Source organism: Theropithecus gelada, chromosome 1 (genome assembly GCF_003255815.1).
Source record: "Theropithecus gelada isolate Dixy chromosome 1, Tgel_1.0, whole genome shotgun sequence".
In the NCBI taxonomy this organism is placed as follows: domain Eukaryota; kingdom Metazoa; phylum Chordata; class Mammalia; order Primates; family Cercopithecidae; genus Theropithecus; species Theropithecus gelada.
In genome coordinates this window covers 71,278,788-71,299,728 of record NC_037668.1, presented here as the reverse complement: position 1 = coordinate 71,299,728, position 20,941 = coordinate 71,278,788, and the positions used below count along the sequence as shown (strand labels likewise).

The following is a 20,941-nucleotide window of genomic DNA, read 5'->3' as shown; positions in this document are numbered from 1 at the left end:
ATGGGTGGGGACAGGAGGCAGGGCTCAGAAAGGGTGGGCACCCCAACCCAGCAGGCTCCGTACATTTGGGGTATGGCCTTCCACAAGGCTGACACAAAGCCCCCGACTAGTTCTCACCGTCTTTCCTAAGTGGGAGTCCAGAAACACCAGCACAAAGCAGTCAGTGAACTTCTGATTCAGCACAACCTGCAGTGAAAAGATTAGAAGGGGACTGAGGTCTCTCTCCCCCGAAGTGACACAGACCCTTCCACAGGGCATCCTGAGGTGAAGGGAGGATGAGGAGAGGCCTACTTCCATCTCCACACCTCACCCCGCCTGTACCCCGAGGTCACATAGAACCATGTCTCCAAATTGAGCCTCAGTCCTCATCCTCGCTGGCTTGCCCATCAGCCCATCTGAGCTGCGTGAGAATGAGGGGTAACAGTAGATCCTGGAGGCCCCACACAGAGCCTGGTACGCTGAAGCCAATCAATGGAGAGTGCTGTACCCCTGGCACAACCTCCTTGCCGCCTGTCCTGGGACTCCTCTCTGACCACCCCTGGGATTGTCCTGTCCCCTTATGTCTGTCTGCTCCCTAACACTCTGCTTAGTGATCCATCCTGGGATGATTTGCTCTCCCAAGGCTTCAGTTACCACCTGTTCACAGAGCTGCTGCCTACGACTCTCCTGAGCTTGAATCCCTGGTACCCACAAACCTTGCAGACGGTGAAGGGCCTTATGGACCCCAGACTCAACTTCCCCCAGGTTGGACTTGTCACCCTTCCCCAAAACCCACTCCTGCTCCAGCCTTCCCACCACCCACAGGGGCACCCCCCTCTATTCACAACCGCTGACACTACTGCAGCCTCATCCTAACTGACCTCGGCTTCTCTGGGAGACCCTTCCTGTACCCTGAAATGAATCCTCTGCACAAGCACTGTGCTGCAGGACCCCTCACCTGGCTCCACCTCCTACTTTCTTACTTGAAATCTTCTCTCGTAACGCCTCCTCTCTTGAACCTCAGCTCTGGCCGGGCCCATCTCTGTGGGCTCCTTAATGCCCCATGCTCCACCACCGCAGCTCTACCTGTCCTTTACAGCAGCGCTTTCAAACTTCAGTGTGCACACAGATCACCTGGGGAGACTGACAACCTGCAGATCCCGAGTCAGCAGTCTCAGATGTGGCCGGAGAGCCTGCGTTTCAGCAAGCTCCCAGGTACTGCGGCTGCTGGTCTGTGGACCACACTTTGAGTAACAAGGCTTCAAAGCCCAAGGGGTCCTTTCTGGGGCTCCAGCCTACTGACAAAGTTCTGAGAGCTCCTTGGGTTGTCAGTTCCAGAGCCTGGCCCTCAGGATCTCAAGCCAAAGCTTGTGTTCTTGGTGAGTCTTTGAGGGCAGAGCTGCTCAGAGAATCACATACTGTAGCTCGATGCCCGGTACTGGAAGGGTTTTACATGTATCTGTGGAGTCCCATTCTGTCTAGGCCTCCCTCCAGAGCAGAGCTTGCTTGGTCAGGCTGAGGGGCGCCATCTGTCTGGTGAGGATTTCTGCTATGTTGTCCTTTTCAGAGGAAGCTCAAGGGGACTTACCAGGTACTGAGTTCCCAAGTCTGGGCTTTGGAAATGGCGACAACTCTGGGGGAAGCGGCTTAGGAGAACTTTGATCAGGCTCTGGTACCAGGAGACTGTCATGGATAGGAAGCAGTCCTGGGGGAGGAGCCACAGGCCTGAGTCTTCTGTGCCAGTCACCTCAGATTCCTGTGCTCTCTGCCCTGGTTGCCAGTGGAATTCCTGGCATCTACCCCAGCTCTTTCAGGAGCCCACAGTCCCTTACCAGCTGGGGGTCGATGTCCCCAATGGATTTGGTATGGACTGCTTCTAGGAGCTCCTCCAGCTCTGCCAGGGCCAGGCGCCCCCCTAGCCGCAGTCTATCAGGCCCTGGTGGCTCCAGCAAGAAGAGGCGCTTCCAAAGGGTGTCCCGACGGCAGTGCCCTCCAGCCAGCCGTACCAGCTGAGCCAGTCGTGCCCGTGCCATGCCCACCTCTGCAGCCAGTGGTGGGAACAGAGGAGCCGGTCCTGGCGCTAGAACAAGCCCTAAGGCCTCCCCAGGGCTGCCAGCTGAACTCCCAGGAGCCTCTGGCTCAGGGGGCAGTCTGGGTGGCTTCCGGAAGCGGCGCATGTCAGCAGTGAGCCTGGGAAAGAGCTCTCGCTGGCTGGTGAGCACCACGAAGAACTGTAGCCTGGAGTGGGGAGCAGGGCAGGAGAGTGGCGGTCATAGCAAAAGACACACAGGGCAGGGTGGAGCAGGCTGGGAAATGGGCGTGTTCAAGGTAGGGGATCTGCTGACCGCAGAACGTGCCGCTCAGCCTCTCCTTGCTCCTCAAAGGGTGCAGCACAGTGACAGACAAGCAGAGACACATCAAAGTCATCCTGGTGGCGAAGTCCCTCAGAATCCAGGTAGGAGCCAGAGCTGTGCAGGACAGGTTGGGGAGATGTCAACTCTGGGGTTCTAATGAAACAAACCTCACCCTGCCCAAGAAAACACGGGTCTCCCTACTGCAAGTATGTCCCAGCCCCAGCTCCTGCAGCATGCATGCTGGATGCCCCTCCCAGCCTTACCTGTGCCATGCCGACACCAGGGCATACTCATTGTGTTCTGGGCCCCCTGGCCGGGCCATTCGCAATGGCTTCATGTGGTAAGAGCTGGCATGGTCAGCCACGTAGTTGTACAGCTGGTGGGCAGCGATGAGTGGTGTGGGGAGCTCCAATGTCCCTGAGGGGTAAGTAACAGGAGACAGCAGACACTAAGCCTAGGACAGACACACTGATCTGGTGGGGCACAGGGATGGGAGTCTTTAAAGCTCTGACTGGCAGGCAGAGTGGGTCTGCTTTCCTTAGGAGCTCCTGCATTCCTGTGGAACACTGAGATGGGACAAAAGTAACTCAGAGGGCAGGGAACATGTGACATGGGGTCCAAACTCTGGTAAGAAAGACACAGGACAGAAACATGGGGACATGATATGTGTGACATGAGGTAATTAACAACATGGGACCACTTGTCCAGGGAGGTAGTCCCACCAGCCCTGACCTGGAGGCACCTGTGGCCTGTTCTTTTTTGGGTTCACTGGCTTGCCCTTGGGCACTGACCTTGGTAAATGTGATTGCGGCCGAAGTGGGGTCCGTCGGGGTGGTGGGCCAGGAAGTGTCGCAGGAAGGTGGTGAGGTGGTAGCCGTGCCGCAGCACCAGGTGGGCACCTAGTACATGCTGGTGCACGAGGCGCAGATGGAAGTCATAGCTGAACGAGTGCACATGCATCAGGTCTCGCACCTTGTCACACTCCTCTGTGAACAGCATGGACAGCTGGGGAGGCAGCAGCAGGAGACAGGGTTAGGGTGTGGCTGCACTGGCTGCCCAATACATGTTTCCCTCCTTCTGTGGAAAGAAGTGCAATTTTTCCCCTGCTGCTGTGGCCCAGTGGAATGCCCTCTGCCAGAATGGTTTCTGTGGGAAGGCCTCCTCATTCTAGCCTCCCTTTTTCATACTGTATTGTAACTACTTCCATGAAACTAGGGCCATTTTGAGACACTGGGCCATTCTGCTGTATCCCAGATTCCACTAGGGTCTGCCACAGACCCTAGATGACTACAGGCCAGACCAGGCACTGTGCTGCCTCAGGGCTACAGCTGAACACACTTTGGATGACCGACAGGGTCAGCCTGGTAGTGAGTGCAGCTCACCAGAATGAGCACTGACCTAGCCAGGCCACAGCACTGCATCAGTCACTAAGCCAGCCTGCCCACTGCATTACTCTGCTGCCCAGCAAATGAGACATGGAGCCATGCTGCCCACAGGACACTGGGGTGCACTGACTGTGCCTACACCTCATCCACATACCTGTGAGTTGACAGCCTGCCCCATTGGGATTCGGGAACATTCCAGGGCAAACTGTTTGACACAGAAGTAACAGCCCTGGAGGGAAGGTGAAGATGAGATCAGGAAGGCAAGAGACAGGTGGGTCTGGCTCTCTCCACTCAGTGCTCCTCCTGCTTACCTGGAATGCCAGTTCCATGAGGATGATGCCGCCAGGCAGTGCCCGCTGCAGGTGGTAGGTGGTTACTGGAGAGCTAGTACTCTGAAGAAAGGAAAAACAGGGCAAGGATTGGGGGCTCACCAGCCTCGAATCAGTAGGGTGGAAGTCCCTTAGATCCTGACTTTAATGGTGTCAGTCTGGGATCAGTGACCTCGGTACATCACTCAGGGTCAATGACCTCAGGCCATGGGAAAGTAATTCAGCATCAGTAACTTTACCATTATATGACAAGTTACCTTGGGGCTCCCATCAGTCTTGGTTTTAGGGCAGGAGAAGGAGCCTCGACCCTCTGTTCCAAGGATAGCCATGGCCCGTGGCCGGCTGGTGCTGTAGAAGAGGAGGAGGGATAAGAGGATGAGGCAGGCAAGTGGCATGCAGTCACGGTGATCAGATCCAGAATCCGTTTTACATGGAATCATTTTGCAGGGGAGGAAACAGGCCCACAAAGGTGCCACTGTGAGTGGCAAGGCTGGGCCTGGAGTCCAGGTCTAGACTGCAGGGCCAGGCTTTCTCCACAGCAGCTGCTGCTTCAAGGGAGGCAAAAACAGTGCTCAGTGGGGAGGTGGAGTCTAAGCCTCTCTGCTACTGAGAGGGTGCGTGCTGGGCAGGAGAGAGAAGGGGGAGGGTGATGCATGTCTACGATTTGATTAGGAAAATTCAAGGAGATGCTTGATGCCTGGTTAGGTACCTTCCTCTGAGAGGGAAAAGCTGCTGTCTTTTGATTGTGGGATGGCAGTTCCAGGCTTTAAGAGGCATATTGCTCATCACAGTTTAGTGCAGAGGATAGGGGAGAAGGGAAGCAGGGGAAGGACTGGGAAGAAGGGACAGAACAGAAGGGGTCAGGGGGACCCACTCACGCCAAGGGGCTATAAACTCCCAGAATTCTTGCTGGGGGTCAAAACCTCTGGCGGAAAAAGTGTCCCATTTAAACCTCAAGGAAACTGGGACAAGACTTAGTGATTGTTAAAGATTGGCGGGAAGGGAAGGCCTGGCTTTAAATTTTGCTGCAGAAACTTTTTTTTTTTTTTAACTCAGTGTCTTGTTTTAAAAAGGAATTCAGATTTGGGGGGAAGAGCATAACTGATGGCAAGTGTGCAAATTAAAGTCCTTTAGACAAGCTCCTAGAGCTGGGAACTGTCAAGGCAGCAAGCTGTGCAGCTCCTCCCCAGGGTAGGAGGGGCCAGCCTGGCCTGAGATGGGATCACGGGAGAGGCAGGCACGCCTTCTCTTCCTGATGCCTGGAAGAGAGGGAAACCTGGGGAGTGGAGAGTTGGGCACAGAAACATGGGAGAGTTAGAACTGGCTTTCTGGACTACTGGCTTGAAAAGGTTCTAACTGAAAACAGAGGAGGGAGAACATGCCTTGATAAACTCACAAATCTGGAGACACAAAAGTAGCTGTGTGTAAGGTGAACAGCTCATTTTTCGCATACAGCTACTGGGAAAGGGCAGGGAACACAGAATCTGGAGAGGAACATAGAGCACGGGCCACAACCATGGGAATCTGAGATTTAATCGTGGATGAAAAGGTGGCTGCAGAGTTGTCCCTGCGCTCAGGGGAAATGGAGGTGGTGACAGAGGGGCTGCCTACTTCCCAAGACTCAGACCTGTCAGTACTGGCCAGTGGGTGAACATGACCAAGAACAGGCCAAGGACAGTGATGCAAGTAGGCCTAGCATAGAGGTCCTTGGTGAGAAAAGGACTTCCCTGGGCCAAGAACCACATCAAATCTCAGGAGAGGTCAGTGGGATGATCAGGACAGGAATCATTAAGGCCTAGATCCAGAGGCTTAGGAGTATGTACAAGATTTACATGTGCAGGCCGGACATAATGGCTCACAACTATAATCCTAGCACTTTGGGAGGCTGAGGTGAGTAGACTGCCTGAGTTGAGGAATTCAAGACCAGCTTAGGCAACATGGTGATACCCCATCTATACTAAAATACAAAAAATTAGCCAGGCAGGGTGGTGTGCACCTGTAATCCCAGCTACTTGGCAGACTGAGGCACAAGAATTGCTCAAACCCAGGAGGTGGAGGTTGCAGTGAGCCAAGATTGCGCCACTGTACTCCAGCCTAGGCGACGGAGCGAGATTCCATCTCCAAAAAAAATTCACATGGGGAGATGTATGCAAGTGTGTAAGTGTACAAGATATGTGTGGGCATGAGCTTTGTGAGAATGGACACAGTTCTGTGTACAAGTGTCATCATGAGTTCCACAAAGCATACAAGTTCTGCAGGACACGTCCGAGGGCTGTGTGAAAGTATCCAAAACCCTCACACGTGTGCGAGCCTGGTGGGATGAACATGCACGGGCCCAGCCCGACTTGTCAACATAGGACCTTGTAAAAGGAGGAAGGGTCTGTGGGGCCCCACTTGCAGTACAGGAGAAGAGAGAAGGGAAAGCAGGGACGGGCTCACCTGCGGGCAGGTGAGGGGGGCCGCAGTGGTACCAGCACAAAACCTATGCTCTGCAGATACTGCACATATTGCTGCAGGAAAGCCAAGCTCAGCTCCTTCAGCCAAGGCTCCTCACGGGCTCCCGGGGGCGACACATCCAAGGATTCACAGCTTGTGGGGGCCTCTCGGCTCCCAGACCCTGACTCAGGGCGATGGCGCCGCTGTGAGAGTAAAGATCAAGGAAGATTCTCCCCACTGTCAACCATCCTGCTGGGGATGGAAGAGGGGGGGTCGCTGTGGGGTAAGCAAAGGTCTCCTAGAAGTCTGGGAGTCAGCCTCACCTGCCCCTCAGGGAGTCCAGAGGTCTCTGGGGGCCCATGCAGCCAGGCAGCTGGGTCGAAGAGCATGGCTGTTGCACAGTAATGCACCAGGCGAGATGACTGCTTCAGGGTCTCCAGCTCTCCAGCCTGGGGAAACAGGGCAGTGAGCATGACGCAGTGACGGGGCAGGATCAGAGATCCTCAAGGAAGATGCAAGCTGGGGTCACTCACACTGATGGGCATGGTGGCTGGAGTAGAACGCTGCTGCCAGGTTACAAACAGGTTTTCCATCTTCATCTGGCGTTCCAGCTCTGAAGGTTGAAGGCATTAGTAGTAGCCCCAGGCATTGTCACCCGCTTCCTCCCAGACTCCACAGATTTCCTGTCCCCGCTGCCTGTCCCAGTACCCTCACCTCTGCGCTCTGCCATCTTGATCTCTAGGAACTGTTGTCCATGGTAGGTGACAGGATCAGGAGGTCTGGGCACAGGACCAAGTATGGAGCTGGGGCGGGCAGCCGTGATATCCCTTAGGGCCTCGTCAAAGGGGAATGTGTCCAGGGGAAGGGGACCCCCACCACGAGAGGACCCACTCAGCCGGCCCTGCTCACGGCTCAGCGGGGGACTTGCACTCCGGATGAGGGTCTCCACTTCCATGGTTGGCAGCAGGAATGGGTTTGGCTCCTGAGAGACAGAGCATTGCAATGGGTTCACAGCCTTTGCCCTCGGACGCTCTCTCTCATCCCATGGCTTCCTCTCTCAGACTCCCTCCCCACTACCTCTGCCCTCAGTCTGTCCCATCTTTCCAGCTTCTGAGCTGGTTTTTCCTTTAACTGACCCCTCAGTAGCCAAAACTATAGGAAGAGCCACAGCAGCAGGCACCTTTTCGTCTCGCACAGGGAAGTCCAACTGGCCATAATGATGGAAGAGTCCAAGCTTCTGGCTGAGTAGGCAGAAGATGAGATGGGCTCGTGCATTCTGCCACTGCACCAGGCGAACCAGTGCTCGGCCCAATGCTGCCCCCAGGTCTGGAGCCCAGTTGTAGGTCAGCAGCTGTAGCTGGAGGTCGGGGGTCAGGGTCAGTGAGATTATGGAACCCCTCTTCCCACCCAGTCCCTGGCCCATATGTACCTTCTTGTCCACGACCTCCAGTAGCAAGAGCCTCTGACGGGGAGCATTTCGCCCTGAGCTCCCATCACCTCCTGGCTCGAAGCGCTGCATGGCTTTGGCAGCTACAGGATGGGGGAGGGGCACAACAGGGGCCTGGGAACAGATCCCCCTTGATCCCACCCTCCCCTTTGCAAGGTTAGAGACCCTACCACTTATTCTTAGCCTACCCCCACAGGCCATGCCCTCACCCTGCTGTGTTGGTCTCCTCCACTGCAAGAAGTTCCTTCCCAGAAGCAGCAGACACCGCTCAGCTGCAGGGCGGGGAGAGGGGCCCAGTTGCCCAGGGGAACAAGGGCTGAAGATCTCTGGCTCTGAACCCCTATTGAAAGGGAGGGCAGACAGAAAGGCCATCCATGACACCACTCCCTGGCCTAGTCTTCACCTCCCTGGACCTTGTTTCCACCTCTCCTAGCTCAGTTTCCTCTGGTTTGGCTTCCTATAGGCCCAGATTTTAGCAAGTCTAGGGGAGTTCCCTTCAATTCTATAGGATCTACACTCACAAACGCTGCTCAAAGATGCGGACACTGGTGTCTCCAGCCATTGAGGTGACTAGTGCGGTGAACTCAGACAGGATGGATGGAAGGAGGAACCGGGACACCATGTGGGTGGAGCTTCTGGACACTGAGGCACAACCTGGGAGGCAGAGGAGTCACTATGAAGCTGCAGGATGGAGACCAGGCTGGGGTTGAGGGATGGGAGGGGAGGCTGGGGTCTCACCAATCTGAACCATAAACTCCATCCAGCGCCGAGCAGCACGGGCAAACACAGGATGAAGGGTCCCCACCTCACCCTCTTCTAGTTGTGTGGTCCGGCGTCTGAAAGACAGTGGGAGTAAGAGCCTCATGTCCATACATGACACTTGTATGTTTATACAGACCATGGCTATCTGTGACTTCACGCCCATACTCTCCCAGGGCACAATACCACCACACACACCTTTGTCTCTGGGCTCCAGAATCTGAGCCCGGTGCCCGCTCAGCTCCACCGGGAGTCCGAACACTCTCGGTTTTGTGACGCCTCCGGCCCCGAGTGTCTTCTGGCCGATCCAGGACAATGTCATCAGTTGTTTTGGGGGAACCCAAATCCCCACATTCTGTTTTACTCTGGGGGCAATGCAGTGAATGAGGAAGGGCTACTGGGAAGAGGAAAGGTGTGGGATGGACGCACTATGGAACAGCAGTGAGCTAGGAGGGTTCAGAGGTCTGGGTTCAGACCCTGGCTTCCCCAGGGGCAGGCTAAGGAGCCCTGGGCAGGTTACTTAACTTTCCTGAGCCTCACCTTCCTCACTGTAAAAGCTCTACTTATCTTGCAAGCTGTTGTGAGGATCCGACAAGAAAAATGGAAGTGAAGGCACATAGTAAGTTAAGGCTCCCTCTACATCAGTGAGAACTGCCACATTCTGCAAAATCCAGTCCAAAAGACAGAGCAGTTTTTGTTTTGTGTTTTTAAGAGAGTGTTTCTATGTTGCCCAGGCTGGAGTGCAGTGGCCATTAACAGGCATGATCACAACGTACTACAGCCTTGAACCTTGGCCTGAAGCAAAATCCTCCTACTTCATCCTCCTGAGGAGCTGGGACTAAAGGTACATGCCATGGTGTCTGGCAGGACAGAGCAGTTTCATATGAAAGGAGACTGTGGCAAGGCCTATAGGAGACTGGGAGGCAGGAGGGAGTGTAAGAGGAGCTAGGAGGCAGGCAGAAAGGTAGATGCCCACTTCACCACTTCCTCCCATTACCAGCATATCCCAGAAGCTACGCCGGCCAGCTTTGCTGGGTGGAGTCACAGGCTCTCCAGGGACAGGGGCAGGGGGAAAGGTGCTAGCTCGGCCTGCAGAGCTCTTAGTTTCCAACGATCCATTCCTGAGACTTCCTGTGGACACCAGATATTACAGACACCCATCACTGATCATCAATCCCCATTCCAGAAAACTGAATCTCAAGACTGGTATGACAGTGACCTGCCTCCTACTCTACCTATCAGTGAATGACAGTATATACAACTGATAGTGTGCAACCGCATGTGTTAGTATGAAGTGAGCTTCTGATGCAACAGCCCTATCTAAGTGGGTGAGCAGCTGCAGCCATTCACTGCTGCCAGTGTAGCACCTGGATGATGCACAGACAAGCTCATGGACAACTGTAAGTAAGTGATTCTGATGTAGTAGTTTTCTGTCATGCTTCCCCTAAACCCCATCTTTGTACCCTCACCTGCCACACTGTCCTGCCTGGATCTGTGACATTCTCTGGACCCCAAGGACCTCTTGACTTGCGTACCTGAGGGTGTGTCCTCTGTACATAGTGAAGCTGGCAGCAGCTGAAGCTCGATGATGGCATCGGCCAGGGCCTGGCGAGCTGCTCCTCGGAACTTCTCCTCCAGCTGCACAATACTAATGTTCCCCTTTTCCCACACATCCAGTCGAAGCCGTGGGGCCCCATTCTGAGCTGGAAGGAGAACAGGGGACCCTAGATCCCCCTCTACTCACCACCCTTACCTCCCACAGCAATTACTGAACACCTCATCCTCTGACCAAGCTGTCCCACCTGAAGAACCGTCCACAACAACCGGGCAGCGGATGACCTGGGTCAGCTGCTCAAATTCCTCCTCTCGCAGTGGGTCTGGGGGTCCCGGAGAGGAGGGGGGCCACGACGCCACTGACAAGGGGGCTCCTCCTTCATCCACAAAGGCTAGAGTGATGCAGGCAACCCCTGGGTAGAAATCCATAGGAAGATTCAGCTGTGGGACTTGCAGACCACCCCTCCCAAGACCCTCCACTCAGCTGCAAGCCTGGGAAAGGTCCTCTCAGCAACAGGATGGCAAAAGGCTTTCCCTCACCTGGTGGTGCCACAGGCCCGTGCCCTGCACCATACCTTTGCCCCCAGTGCCCTGTCCACCAGGCTTGTTATACAAGTAGATGTCCAAGTCAGGGAGGCCACCCTGTGGTGGGAGTGGATGCTGGGGAAAGAACAGCCACAGAGCACTAAGACCAAGCAAATGGACAAAACCCTCAGGGATGGGTGCCCACAGTGGGGAACGTGGTGCAGGTAGACATGGGAGCACGAGAAGACACAAGTGAGTAATAATGGTCCCCGGGGGCACGGGTATACCCAGGTCCATGGACAAAGGTACATATAGTGGTATCTGGAGGAAAGAGTAAGGGTGTGCGTGGGGCAGGCGGCAGGGGTGCACATGAGTGTGGAGAGAAATGAGTGCAATCTCACTTGGAAGTGGTTCCGGCTGTTGCTATCTGTGTACTTGGGAGAGTGCAGGAAGATGAGCAAGTTCTGCCGCAGGTACCACGCCAAGGCTGGAAGCCAGGGCCTGCAGGACGTGGGTAGGGCCAGATGCAGCACCTCTGAGGGGAGACTTCCAGGGGGCTGGATGAACTGCAGAGTGGGAAGAAGAGGGCAGAGCTGAATGTGGAAGTTCCAGCCTAGACTGTCCCAGTACCTGTGGCTGAGTCTGGGAAGGATGCTGGTGCCTGGAGGGGAGCTGACCTCCACATCAGCTGGTGTTAGCTTGCAGTTCCGAACAAGCATGACTGTGATGACGTCCAGTGTGGCCTCATCCAGGCGCCGACACAGAACTCGCACGAGCTCATCCGTGATCTCAGGACCTTGACACAGCCATGGTGGGAAGGTGGGGACACTGGTAGAGGAACCAGCTACCCCCATAGCAACCCTAAGATACCAAACTCAAACAATTCCCAATTCCCTGTATACTAGAAGCAGCGTTAGGAGTGCTGGCTCTGGAGGTAGCCAGCACTAGGTTCCAATTCTGCCAAGCTACTCGCTATGTGACTGTGGATACTTTTTGAGTTTTACTCTCAAAACCTCAGGGCTTTCATCCATAAAATAAGAATTATAATAGCATCATCCTCATAAGTTTGTTGCAAGAATTACACTAGAAGTTATGTAACAGTCTCAGCCCAAGACCAGCACGTTAACTGAGCTATAAATATTAGCTGGAAAATCCAGTTGCCTACTGGACACCTCGGGCAAAATATATCCCAAATAACCATCCTCTTCACCCCGAACCCAGTCTGGTATCAGGCCGGTGGCACCACCAGTTCTCCAGTCACCCCAGCTCCCCTTCCCCAAGCTGCGCCTCAATCAACTGCAGTCCTATCCCTGAGCATGGCAGAAGCCAGTTCCTTCCCATGCAGCTCCTGCTTGCGGAAAGGCCTGAGCACAGCAGGAACTAGAGGAGGGGCCCAGGGCGGAGTAATACGAGGTTCTAAGAGAAGTCCCAGAGGGTCTGGAGCCTCCAGCTAGTATTTATGGCTCACTTAATATGTGCCAGGTCTTGGGCTGCAACTGTTACATAACTTCAGTGTAATGCTTGTAAGGTTCTAAGAGAAGTCCCAGAGGATTCTGGAGCCTCATGTGGCCACTCCCCTACCCCCTCTTCAGATCTTACCTGCCTGCCCAACACCATGGACCAGCAGCTGGATATGTCTGTCCACTTGGCCCACAGGACGAGCAGCATCTGAACTGCGGCTGGAGGCCATGTCTAAGGGAGAACGAGGACCCTACAGGGAAAACTGTGGTCAGGGCCCTGGCTCCAGAGGGCAAAGTGCAAGGGGCACACAGGGGCATCAGGCAGTGGGAGTGATACATGCCGAGGCTTCCTCAGAGTAGATGGGCTCTTGGCTTCGGGACAGAGCGAGGGAAGGGGGCAGCGCATCCCCTTTCCATGGTCGGTCACTGCAGGATGTCTCCAGGAGCCTGGGAAAGAGCAGCATGTCTTTGGACATGCCTCCCATGCCATCCTTAACTCATGCCCTACCCACCTTCCAAGGGCCACGTACCGAAGATAGTACACAGCCTTTGTTGCTCGTTCCTGATAAACAAACATGTTTTTCCGGTTCACCACAGAGAAGGCATTGAGCACAGAGCGCAGGGCCTGGATGGCTGGGGAAGTAACGTGGGCTCAGGAAACTGCCTTTTCCAGATCCTTCCAATGTTCACCTGCCCTGTCATGCCAATCACATACCCCGAGAGACCCCCATGCTGGGTCCCATTTTGAGGCGTGAATGGACTCGGATCACAGTTCCCCACACAACGTCACAGGAGAAATGGCCAGGGACAAACTGCATTGTGGCTGCCAGGTACCCTCGGGGCGCACAGCTCTCATCAGCAGCATAATCTGGGGGAAGGGGAGCAGGGATTAGAAATGGGACACACCACCCTCTGCCCTCCACAGACTTCTCACCTGGGAACTGGCATACTTGCCCTCACTCCTCCAGACCTGTCCCTGATTACTGCAGAGAAACGACGATCATTTTGGGTAACACGACAGGGCCAGGCAGACGCGTGCCCTTAGGAACACAGGTCATAGCACAAAGGTTTCTACAGGTATCTCAAGGAGACTTAGAGAAGGAGCTAAGGAGAGGTAACAAGGCAGGCAAAGCATGAGGAAATCCTCAAGATCATGCCAAGAGATTCTGACCCTGTCATAATATATGTCAGTAGCACTGTAGCACTATGTCCTCCGGGGAGTTCCAACAGTAACCTCATTAAAACCAAAAGGGTATGGCTGCTTATGCACACCAGCTGCAGAGGAGGGATAAACTGTGTCCTGGGCTTTGGAGGACAGAAGTGCCAACAAACCCAAAGGGTAGTGTGGCAGTACACAGGAGCCCATGGCCACAGTACAATGCCTCCTTTGACCCTTTTCAGGTTTCCAGGGAGCCTTGCGGTGGATCAAAGTGGCAGTTTTGCTCTCAGAGAAGCTGCTGTCAAGTGTGAACAGCACACAGGCTACCCAGGAGGCTGCAGTTTCTGTGTAGAGGCAGAGGCTCTGGAATGGAATGCTGGTTACTAAGGGTTTCAGGGAAAAAGTCTGGAGAGACTAAAACAAGGAAGGGCTATGTATGGGTTCTGACTGGCTTTACATCTCAGGCTGCCGGAAGTCATTCTGAAGTAAAAGTGTTCGCCTGTCCTAGCTCAGCTTCAATTTGCAGAAGATGCCTTTGAAACCATGGGAGTCCACTAATTATGGGGACTCTGCTTTGATAAGGAGGAGATCCCAGAACATGCTGAGAGATGCACTCTCCTGCAGATGTCAGAAACATTTGTCTACAGACTTGCTGAGAATGTTAAAAATAATGAGTAGTCTGATTTTACTTTTAAACCAGAGAAGAACTGCAAAGGAATGTTATGGTTCAGCTTTTCCTCTATCCGTTTGGGTGAGAGGTCATCAGGAGTAAGAGAAGGGAGAAGTGTTGAGACTTCAGTTACTATCTTGAGTGGATTATCTTGTTCCCTTACCATGACTGGAAATCCCAAAGCAGTCCTGTGGCTGCCTGTCTGGAGGAACAGCCGATTAGGCGGCCAATTCTACTGGCCTTCAGGCTCCTCCCCTCTGGATTTCTCTTACATGGGAACTGGGCCTGCTTGTCCTCACTCCCCCAAACTCTTCATTCCTGTCTATTTCCCTGCCAGGGAAAGATGGTCATTCTGGGTAACGAGACAGGGCCAGGCAGAGGCAGGCTCTTAGGAAGATGGATCATGGCCTGATGCCCCTTCAATGATCTCTCCTCTTCTGTATTCTTCCACCTCTCCCTCTCCACTGGCTCTTTCCCTATAGAATATAAACATGCTCAAGTCTCTACTTTATTTTAAAGCTCCTTCCTTGCCCCCATCTTCCTTTAGTTACTGCCGTATCTATTTTCTCTGTCTTCACTGCCAAGCTACTTGTAAGAGTAGTTATTCTCGGCCCCACCTATCACCCTCTTTCACTTTTAATTTCATCTGCTTTCTATTCCCATCTCTCTACTGAAAGTACTTCCATGAAAATCACTGATGTTCATCAGCCAATGACGTTCAGCAGCCAAGTCCAGTGATCCTTTCCTGTCCCATCCTTCTTGCTCTCTCTAGTACCTGGCACTGATGACCAAGTAATGAGGACTCGGCCCTCAGCTTTCACCAGAGTATTCAGTAAAAGAAAGGGCAGCAGCACCGCCTTGTGAGGGAGGCTCGTGGGTGGGATCTCACCATCACTGGGCAGTGGTGCCCGCTGACGGGAGTGGAAGGGAGTCTCGCTGCGCCACAGATCTTCTTCACTCTCGGCCACCAGAAGAGAGTTACACACGTGGCTGTCATGAAGGTCTTGAAGAAGCAGTCGCTGGGAGAAGGAGCACGAGGTCAGGGAACGGAAATATCTCCTCCTAAGTGGGTGGTGGTGGTCAGGGGTGATCAAATGCCAGAGAGAATGACCACTATCACTGGGGATTGGAGGTTAACAAGAGTATCAGTTATCACTGAGAGGTCAGAGCTCAGGCCTCTGACAGGGATTCTTAGTCAGGAACACTTGTCCCCTTTGGCGCCAGAATCTGTTCACCATCCTTCGGGTCTCAGCTTAAAACTCACTTCCTCTGAGAAGCTTCCCCTGATACTTCAGATGGTCAGATTCCTGTTACATGCTTTCATAGCAGCTTCTACTGTTCCTTTTAGGATTCTTCACAATTGTAATTGAAATAAGTTGTGTAATTCAGTTGTTCAACTGTCCCCCATTCTACACAAGCTCCACAGAGTTACAGCGTCCCTCTGTCTGGGTCACTAGTATATCACTAATGCTAGCACAGTGCAATGAGAGGGAGTATCTCATGGTTACTGGGATGGTTTGAAAGAGTAACCCACTGTTACTGGGGGTGGGTTGTGGAGCACTCCCAAGGTTGTAGGGAGCTGGGGGAGAAACAGCATCCTACTAACTGAGGGAGTCAAAGACTTTCCATAATTATTGATTCTGAAATGGACCAATAGCCTCTGAAAATCAAGTTCTTAGAAATTTGGTTCTCATCTGTTCTGTCTCAGGGCCTGGAGAGTCCTGCCCCTTACCTGGTTGACCTCCCTGCAGATTTCCCCAACTCGCCTCACCAGGAGCTGCTGCAGGTGGCGACACTCAGTGCCTGGCCCCCCATCCTCCCGAATCAGGCTCCTGGGAAGGAAGGATAATCTGACTAGAACTGCAGTGAGGAGGAGTTATATGTAATGGCATGATATGTATATATGACATAACTGCAGTTATATGTATCACGAAGGGGAGGGAAAGTCATGGAAGTGGGGCCAAGGGAAACCATGAAAAGGGAGCAGGCTTGGACAGAGGTAAACTTGGTGGGAAATGGAAGAGATGGAATTCTCAAGAGCAGTTCTGGATGCCGAGGCTCCACACTTGCTTCACCAGCTCCCATACGGGCACCACACTGAGGCTCCTTTATGCTGTGTACCTCTTCTTTCTTCTCAAGTGTTTGTCAGAATGGTGGTTTTCCTTTCTTCTCAACCCCACCTTACCCTGCACATCCCACCCACCCCTGAGATGACAGCAGTAGTGAACCAATGCCTATGCAGGAATCCTGGCTTTGTCACTTACTATGGCCTTGGGCAAGTATTTAACGGATCTGTGCTTCAGTTTCTTCACCCAAATGATAAGGATATTAATACGCCGTAGGGTTGTTATGTAGATAAATGAGTGGATTCATGTAAGCACCAGAACAGTGCCTACCACACAGTATGCACTTGATAAATATTAGCTATTATGCCTTATTATTTTTTTTTTTTTTGGAGACAGTGTCTTGCTCTGTTGCCCTGGCTGGAGTGGAGTGGCACAATCTCATTCACTGCAACCTCCACCTCCCAGGTTCAAGATTCTTCTGCCTCAGCCTCCCAATTAGCTGGGACTACAGGCGCCTGCCACCACGCCCAACTAATTTTTGTATTTTTAATGGAGACGGGGTTTCACCATGTTGGCCAGGCTGGTCTCGAACTCCTGACCTCAAGTGATCCACCTGCCTCAGCCTCCCAAATGCCTGGGATTACAGGCATGAGCTACCATGCCCAGCCTTATTATGCCTTATTTTTATACACGAACTTCTGAAGCTGCTGTGAACCTTAGATGTTGTTAATGCTCATCTAGAAGCCAAAATCCCCATCAGCTTTTTGACTCCTATAAGACAGTTGAATGTGATGTGCTTAGCTGTAAGATGTGGAAAGTGATCAGGAGCCACCAACCTAAGAATACAAGTTGGATCTCTACCCAAGCTCTCAGTCCCAAGTCTTACTTCTAACACTGGAGAGAGGTACTGTGGGAGCAGAGAGAAGAGGTTAATGGGAGCGTGAGGGTGCAGGCCCTGGCTTTACTTACCGTGCATGTGCATACACTTCCACACGGTCCTGCAGGACCCGGACAATGAGCCAGAAGTCAGGCAGGGAGGGCCCAGGGAGGCCTGAGAGTGAAGGCTGTGGAGGTGCTGGCCCAGGTGGAGTCCGCAATGTGAAGGGGGCCTTCTCACCAAGGGTGTCATTGGGACCCTCACTGTCTGAGCCACTGCTGCCACCATCATAACCTGTGTCAGATGCACTGAAGGTCAATCCCATCCGAAGCTGGGCCCAACTCACCTGATCCTCCAGGTACATCCAGCTTGATGCACTTCAGATTAGTCCCTTCTGATGCCTCCTGCCCAGACCTTTCCCAGTGCAGCCCTAAGCCCACCTCCCATCAGCTTAGAGTCCTTCACCCCCTCCCCCCAGCTTACCTAAGTGGTCTGAGTCCACACTGCCCTGACTGGACATGAGACTTAGCCCCCGGCTGGGCCCAGGCTGACTCCCTGGATAGAGAAAGAATATGCCTGGAGCCTCTCTCAATCCTGTCCAGGGCCTCCCTCCAAAAATGGAAGCATGGTCAGGGATCTGGTCCCGGCCCCCAGACTTTGCGGCCCAAGTCCTCTCTTACCTCCCTGTGGCACGCTGGGCAGGCTGATGAGGGGGACACCCTCAGAATCCTCTGGGGACCCAGGTGCTTGGGGGCTGGCTGTCAGGGTCTGAGAAATAGGAAGTCAGGACTGAGGTATAGGCCCCACACACCCACCACCCCCCCCCATTCCCAGGTGAGACTCACCTCCCCTTCGATGCCTTCAGCCCTGTCCTCGTGACTGTGCCAAGCCCAGGCTGCTGAAGAAGGCTCCCCATGGGACCCACCTGGCTGTTGGCCAGCTGCCACAAAGAAGAAGCCACTGTCAGGGTCTTCAAGAAGAACATGGCCAGGGAGATGGAGGCGCCGGAACTCCTAGAGAGCAGGAGCCAAGATCACAGTTTAGGCAGGGCAGCCCTCCCTACACGTGGTGAGCTACACTTCCTCATGAGACGCTCCTAACTACCTGGTAAAGCAGATGCTGGCATCCCCACTGCTGAGGTAAGAAAAGGTTCAGTGACTTGCCTAAGGTTCAACAGGAGCAGTGACCAGGTTGGGAGCTGGGTTTCTTTCCACTGAGTTGGGCTGCCAAGCACAGGGGTGAGGGCAGACGATGTGGTCAGTAGGGAGACAGGAGGGGTAACTCTATGAGCTCGAACTAACAGAGGGCCTTCCAGTCCTGTGCCTGGGACCCAGGGAAGGATGGGCCCCAAGATGACCCTGCAGTGTTCTGAGGGCAACTTACCTCCTTGAATTGTGTGAGGGAACGCTCTGGCCCAAATACAAAACTCAGTGGCAGAGTTTGGCGAAGGCAGGTGGAGCGTCCAGGAGAGCTATGGATATGGGCAGCTGCGCGGTGCAGGGCAGGGCTCTGGGGGATGCCCCCTCTTCGGAGTGCCCCCACCATCTCATCTTCCAACAACCAGCGGATCTACGGTTAGACAGCAAGTGACAAGGGCACCTCCCTTGCTTCCTTGGGCATCCCCTCAACCCAGACTAGAAGATACTTTGCCTCACAGACTGAGAAAAGTCTCACTTCTATCCCAGAACAAAGAGGGCACCTTATCTCACTCACCTGATGGAAAGGGAATCAGTGACAGTGTTGGGGGTGAGGGGCTCACCTCATTCATGGTGGTCTCAATAGCCAGTCTGTGGGGCGTGGCCAAACTGGATAGACCTGGGTGCCTAATTGGAAGAAAGGTTAAGATATTGGTTTCCAGCAAATGAAATTGAAAAGGAGTAATGAACTCTGAGAGGGAGATAAGGAAGTACCTCTCTTCTTCTGGGGGTGGCAGTGGGGGCCCAAGGCCATCATCTGACCTTAAAGATGATGGCTGCCCTGGGGATCGTGGGAATGAAGCACTGCTTTCAGATGTTGACCTGAACAGGGTGGGAACAAAAGTCAAAGGTCAGGAGCTACTATCCTACCAGGGCCTCCTCCTCACTCCTTTCTTGGACTCCTCAAGGTCTCCTTAGTCCCCAAGTGCTCAAGATTCCCTCAGTGGTCCCCCTACCCCCCTTCCCAAACCCCCCACCAAATTTGCTGCCACACCGGTGGTGCTGAGGGTCTGAGGCTGTGGGGAGCTCCACTTCCAGGGGCAAGGTCAGCACGAAGACATCCAGAGTCACACTGAGGTCCCTCAAGGGAACTCGGCCTCCAATTAGGGGGCCCTCCAGACTGGAAAGCACCTGGCCTGGGAGAGGAGGGAAGTTAGCAGTTGCTGAGGGCTGCTCTAAGATAAGCACAGATTCCAAGTTCTAAGTGTTAAAAAACACAACCCCTAGGCTCCCCTCCACGCCCACACAGGCAGGCTGTTCCAGGACCTTTGGCTTTCCCTTGGGCTGCCTCAAACTCACCCAGGCAGGTAGGCAGGCTGCACACAGGTACTGAGCTGTGCTGCCCACGCAGCCGCACAGAGCACGTGAGGTGCAGGAAGAGTGGGGGCAGGTCATGCAGGAGGCTCTCAGGCCCAGTGGGTGAGTCGTCCCCCAAGATACTGAAGGAGTCTTCATCAGGATTCACAGTGTCTACATCTGACAGCGAAGCAGAGTCTAGCCCAGCAGGTCCCAGGTCTGATTCACGGCTCTCCCGGTATTCTACCTCTAGCTCTGGGTCACTCTCAGTGACCACACAGCAGGCAGATGTGTCTCCTAGTAGTGCATGTCACGTGGTCAATGGGAGAGGCTGGCAGTGGAGGCCCCTGAATCTCCATGTGAAGCAGCCTTCCCCACCTTGACTCACTTGCCCACACACCTTCTTCTCCCATAAGCTCAGCCTCTGAAAACTCCAGGTCACTGATTTTTCTGTCTACTGTGTCCCGAGGCCCCTCATCCTAGGCAAAAGAAAGAGACAGCTTGATCTAAGGCAAGACAAGAGCAACATCCAGGTCTCAGGGAACCAAGACTCAAGAGGGTCTGGGTGGGCCTCTGGGACTGTGGGTTGAGAGCACAAGAGAGGTAAGGAAGAGAGCCACTCACTTCTCGCCTGCTGGATGGAGGGCAATAGAAGAAGTAGTGGGGATTGGAAGGCACTGTGCGGAAGTGGAGACGACTTATCTCTAGGAACTTCTCCTGTTATGGGGTTTAGAAGGAGGTTAGAATGTCAGCCACCCCTCAACAGGACACTACTCCCTACCCTAGAGCAGGACACATGCATACCACCAACCCAGGAGAGAATCCTGTCCCTCTGCACAGGCAGGACTCTACACCTCTTCTACCCTCGCCCAAGCTTCCCACCTGGATGACGCTATGAAGGGCACCATGGGCCTCTCCTCTGAGCTGGCAGACATCTGTCAGAGAGATCTCTGGCCCAGGGTCTGGATTGCCAGGGACACGGGTGCTCTGACACTCAGGCTCGCTTAGGTCCTCGGTCTCTATGCTGAATGGTTGGGGTAAGGATGTTGAAGTGTTAAGAACCACCAAGTTCTGAAGCAGCCTGCCTCCCAACTAGGGAGCAGCACAGGAAGCCTTTTTGTCCATAGGAAGAGTGCTTAGCATAATGGCATGGGTGGTGAAAGAGGTGAGGAGAACCAATGTACACATTTTGGCTCTAATCTCCATATTGCTTTTTCTTTTTTCTTTCCTTTTTTTTTTTGAGACAGGCTTTTACTCTGTTGCTGAGGTAGGAGTGCAGTGGTGCCATCACTACTTGCCTTCTGAGTAACTGGGACCACAGGCACGTGCCACCACGCCCAGCTAATTTTTGAATTATTTTGTAGAAACAAAGTCTCCCTTGGTTGCTCAGGCTGGTCTTGAACTCCTGGGCTCAAGTGATCCTCCCGCCTCAGCCTCCCAAAGTGTTGG

General features: G+C 53.7%; 1 protein-coding gene and 1 long non-coding RNA gene across 2 annotated transcripts in view; one reads left to right on the top strand and one right to left on the bottom strand.

Moving 5' to 3' along the window:
* SZT2 (SZT2, KICSTOR complex subunit) overlaps nucleotides 1–20,941 on the bottom strand; it is a 65,492-nt gene that overhangs the window by 3,932 nt on the left and 40,619 nt on the right. The window contains exons 28-70 of the mRNA XM_025395250.1: nucleotides 20,375–20,516; nucleotides 20,117–20,209; nucleotides 19,893–19,971; nucleotides 19,496–19,789; nucleotides 19,191–19,332; nucleotides 18,911–19,018; nucleotides 18,760–18,823; nucleotides 18,384–18,569; nucleotides 17,846–18,013; nucleotides 17,681–17,768; nucleotides 17,484–17,555; nucleotides 17,093–17,294; nucleotides 15,790–15,889; nucleotides 14,947–15,076; nucleotides 12,944–13,096; nucleotides 12,759–12,861; nucleotides 12,570–12,675; nucleotides 12,368–12,479; nucleotides 11,446–11,564; nucleotides 11,170–11,334; nucleotides 10,819–10,903; nucleotides 10,492–10,656; nucleotides 10,225–10,392; nucleotides 9,687–9,820; nucleotides 8,888–9,054; nucleotides 8,669–8,766; nucleotides 8,452–8,584; nucleotides 8,140–8,270; nucleotides 7,913–8,013; nucleotides 7,664–7,840; nucleotides 7,198–7,465; nucleotides 7,017–7,096; nucleotides 6,807–6,932; nucleotides 6,487–6,686; nucleotides 4,305–4,395; nucleotides 4,030–4,110; nucleotides 3,873–3,947; nucleotides 3,125–3,338; nucleotides 2,597–2,750; nucleotides 2,325–2,447; nucleotides 1,812–2,217; nucleotides 1,568–1,684; nucleotides 118–186 (exon numbers count right to left, since the gene is read on the bottom strand). Coding sequence (XP_025251035.1) covers nucleotides 118–186; nucleotides 1,568–1,684; nucleotides 1,812–2,217; nucleotides 2,325–2,447; nucleotides 2,597–2,750; nucleotides 3,125–3,338; nucleotides 3,873–3,947; nucleotides 4,030–4,110; nucleotides 4,305–4,395; nucleotides 6,487–6,686; nucleotides 6,807–6,932; nucleotides 7,017–7,096; nucleotides 7,198–7,465; nucleotides 7,664–7,840; nucleotides 7,913–8,013; nucleotides 8,140–8,270; nucleotides 8,452–8,584; nucleotides 8,669–8,766; nucleotides 8,888–9,054; nucleotides 9,687–9,820; nucleotides 10,225–10,392; nucleotides 10,492–10,656; nucleotides 10,819–10,903; nucleotides 11,170–11,334; nucleotides 11,446–11,564; nucleotides 12,368–12,479; nucleotides 12,570–12,675; nucleotides 12,759–12,861; nucleotides 12,944–13,096; nucleotides 14,947–15,076; nucleotides 15,790–15,889; nucleotides 17,093–17,294; nucleotides 17,484–17,555; nucleotides 17,681–17,768; nucleotides 17,846–18,013; nucleotides 18,384–18,569; nucleotides 18,760–18,823; nucleotides 18,911–19,018; nucleotides 19,191–19,332; nucleotides 19,496–19,789; nucleotides 19,893–19,971; nucleotides 20,117–20,209; nucleotides 20,375–20,516 — 5,989 coding nt within the window. The remainder of the gene's footprint in view (nucleotides 1–117; nucleotides 187–1,567; nucleotides 1,685–1,811; nucleotides 2,218–2,324; nucleotides 2,448–2,596; nucleotides 2,751–3,124; nucleotides 3,339–3,872; nucleotides 3,948–4,029; nucleotides 4,111–4,304; nucleotides 4,396–6,486; nucleotides 6,687–6,806; nucleotides 6,933–7,016; nucleotides 7,097–7,197; nucleotides 7,466–7,663; nucleotides 7,841–7,912; nucleotides 8,014–8,139; nucleotides 8,271–8,451; nucleotides 8,585–8,668; nucleotides 8,767–8,887; nucleotides 9,055–9,686; nucleotides 9,821–10,224; nucleotides 10,393–10,491; nucleotides 10,657–10,818; nucleotides 10,904–11,169; nucleotides 11,335–11,445; nucleotides 11,565–12,367; nucleotides 12,480–12,569; nucleotides 12,676–12,758; nucleotides 12,862–12,943; nucleotides 13,097–14,946; nucleotides 15,077–15,789; nucleotides 15,890–17,092; nucleotides 17,295–17,483; nucleotides 17,556–17,680; nucleotides 17,769–17,845; nucleotides 18,014–18,383; nucleotides 18,570–18,759; nucleotides 18,824–18,910; nucleotides 19,019–19,190; nucleotides 19,333–19,495; nucleotides 19,790–19,892; nucleotides 19,972–20,116; nucleotides 20,210–20,374; nucleotides 20,517–20,941) is intronic.
* Nucleotides 1,652–2,519, top strand: LOC112630755. Its single transcript, XR_003120931.1, has 2 exons — nucleotides 1,652–2,193; nucleotides 2,364–2,519. It is a non-coding gene; the product is annotated as an uncharacterized LOC112630755 (long non-coding RNA).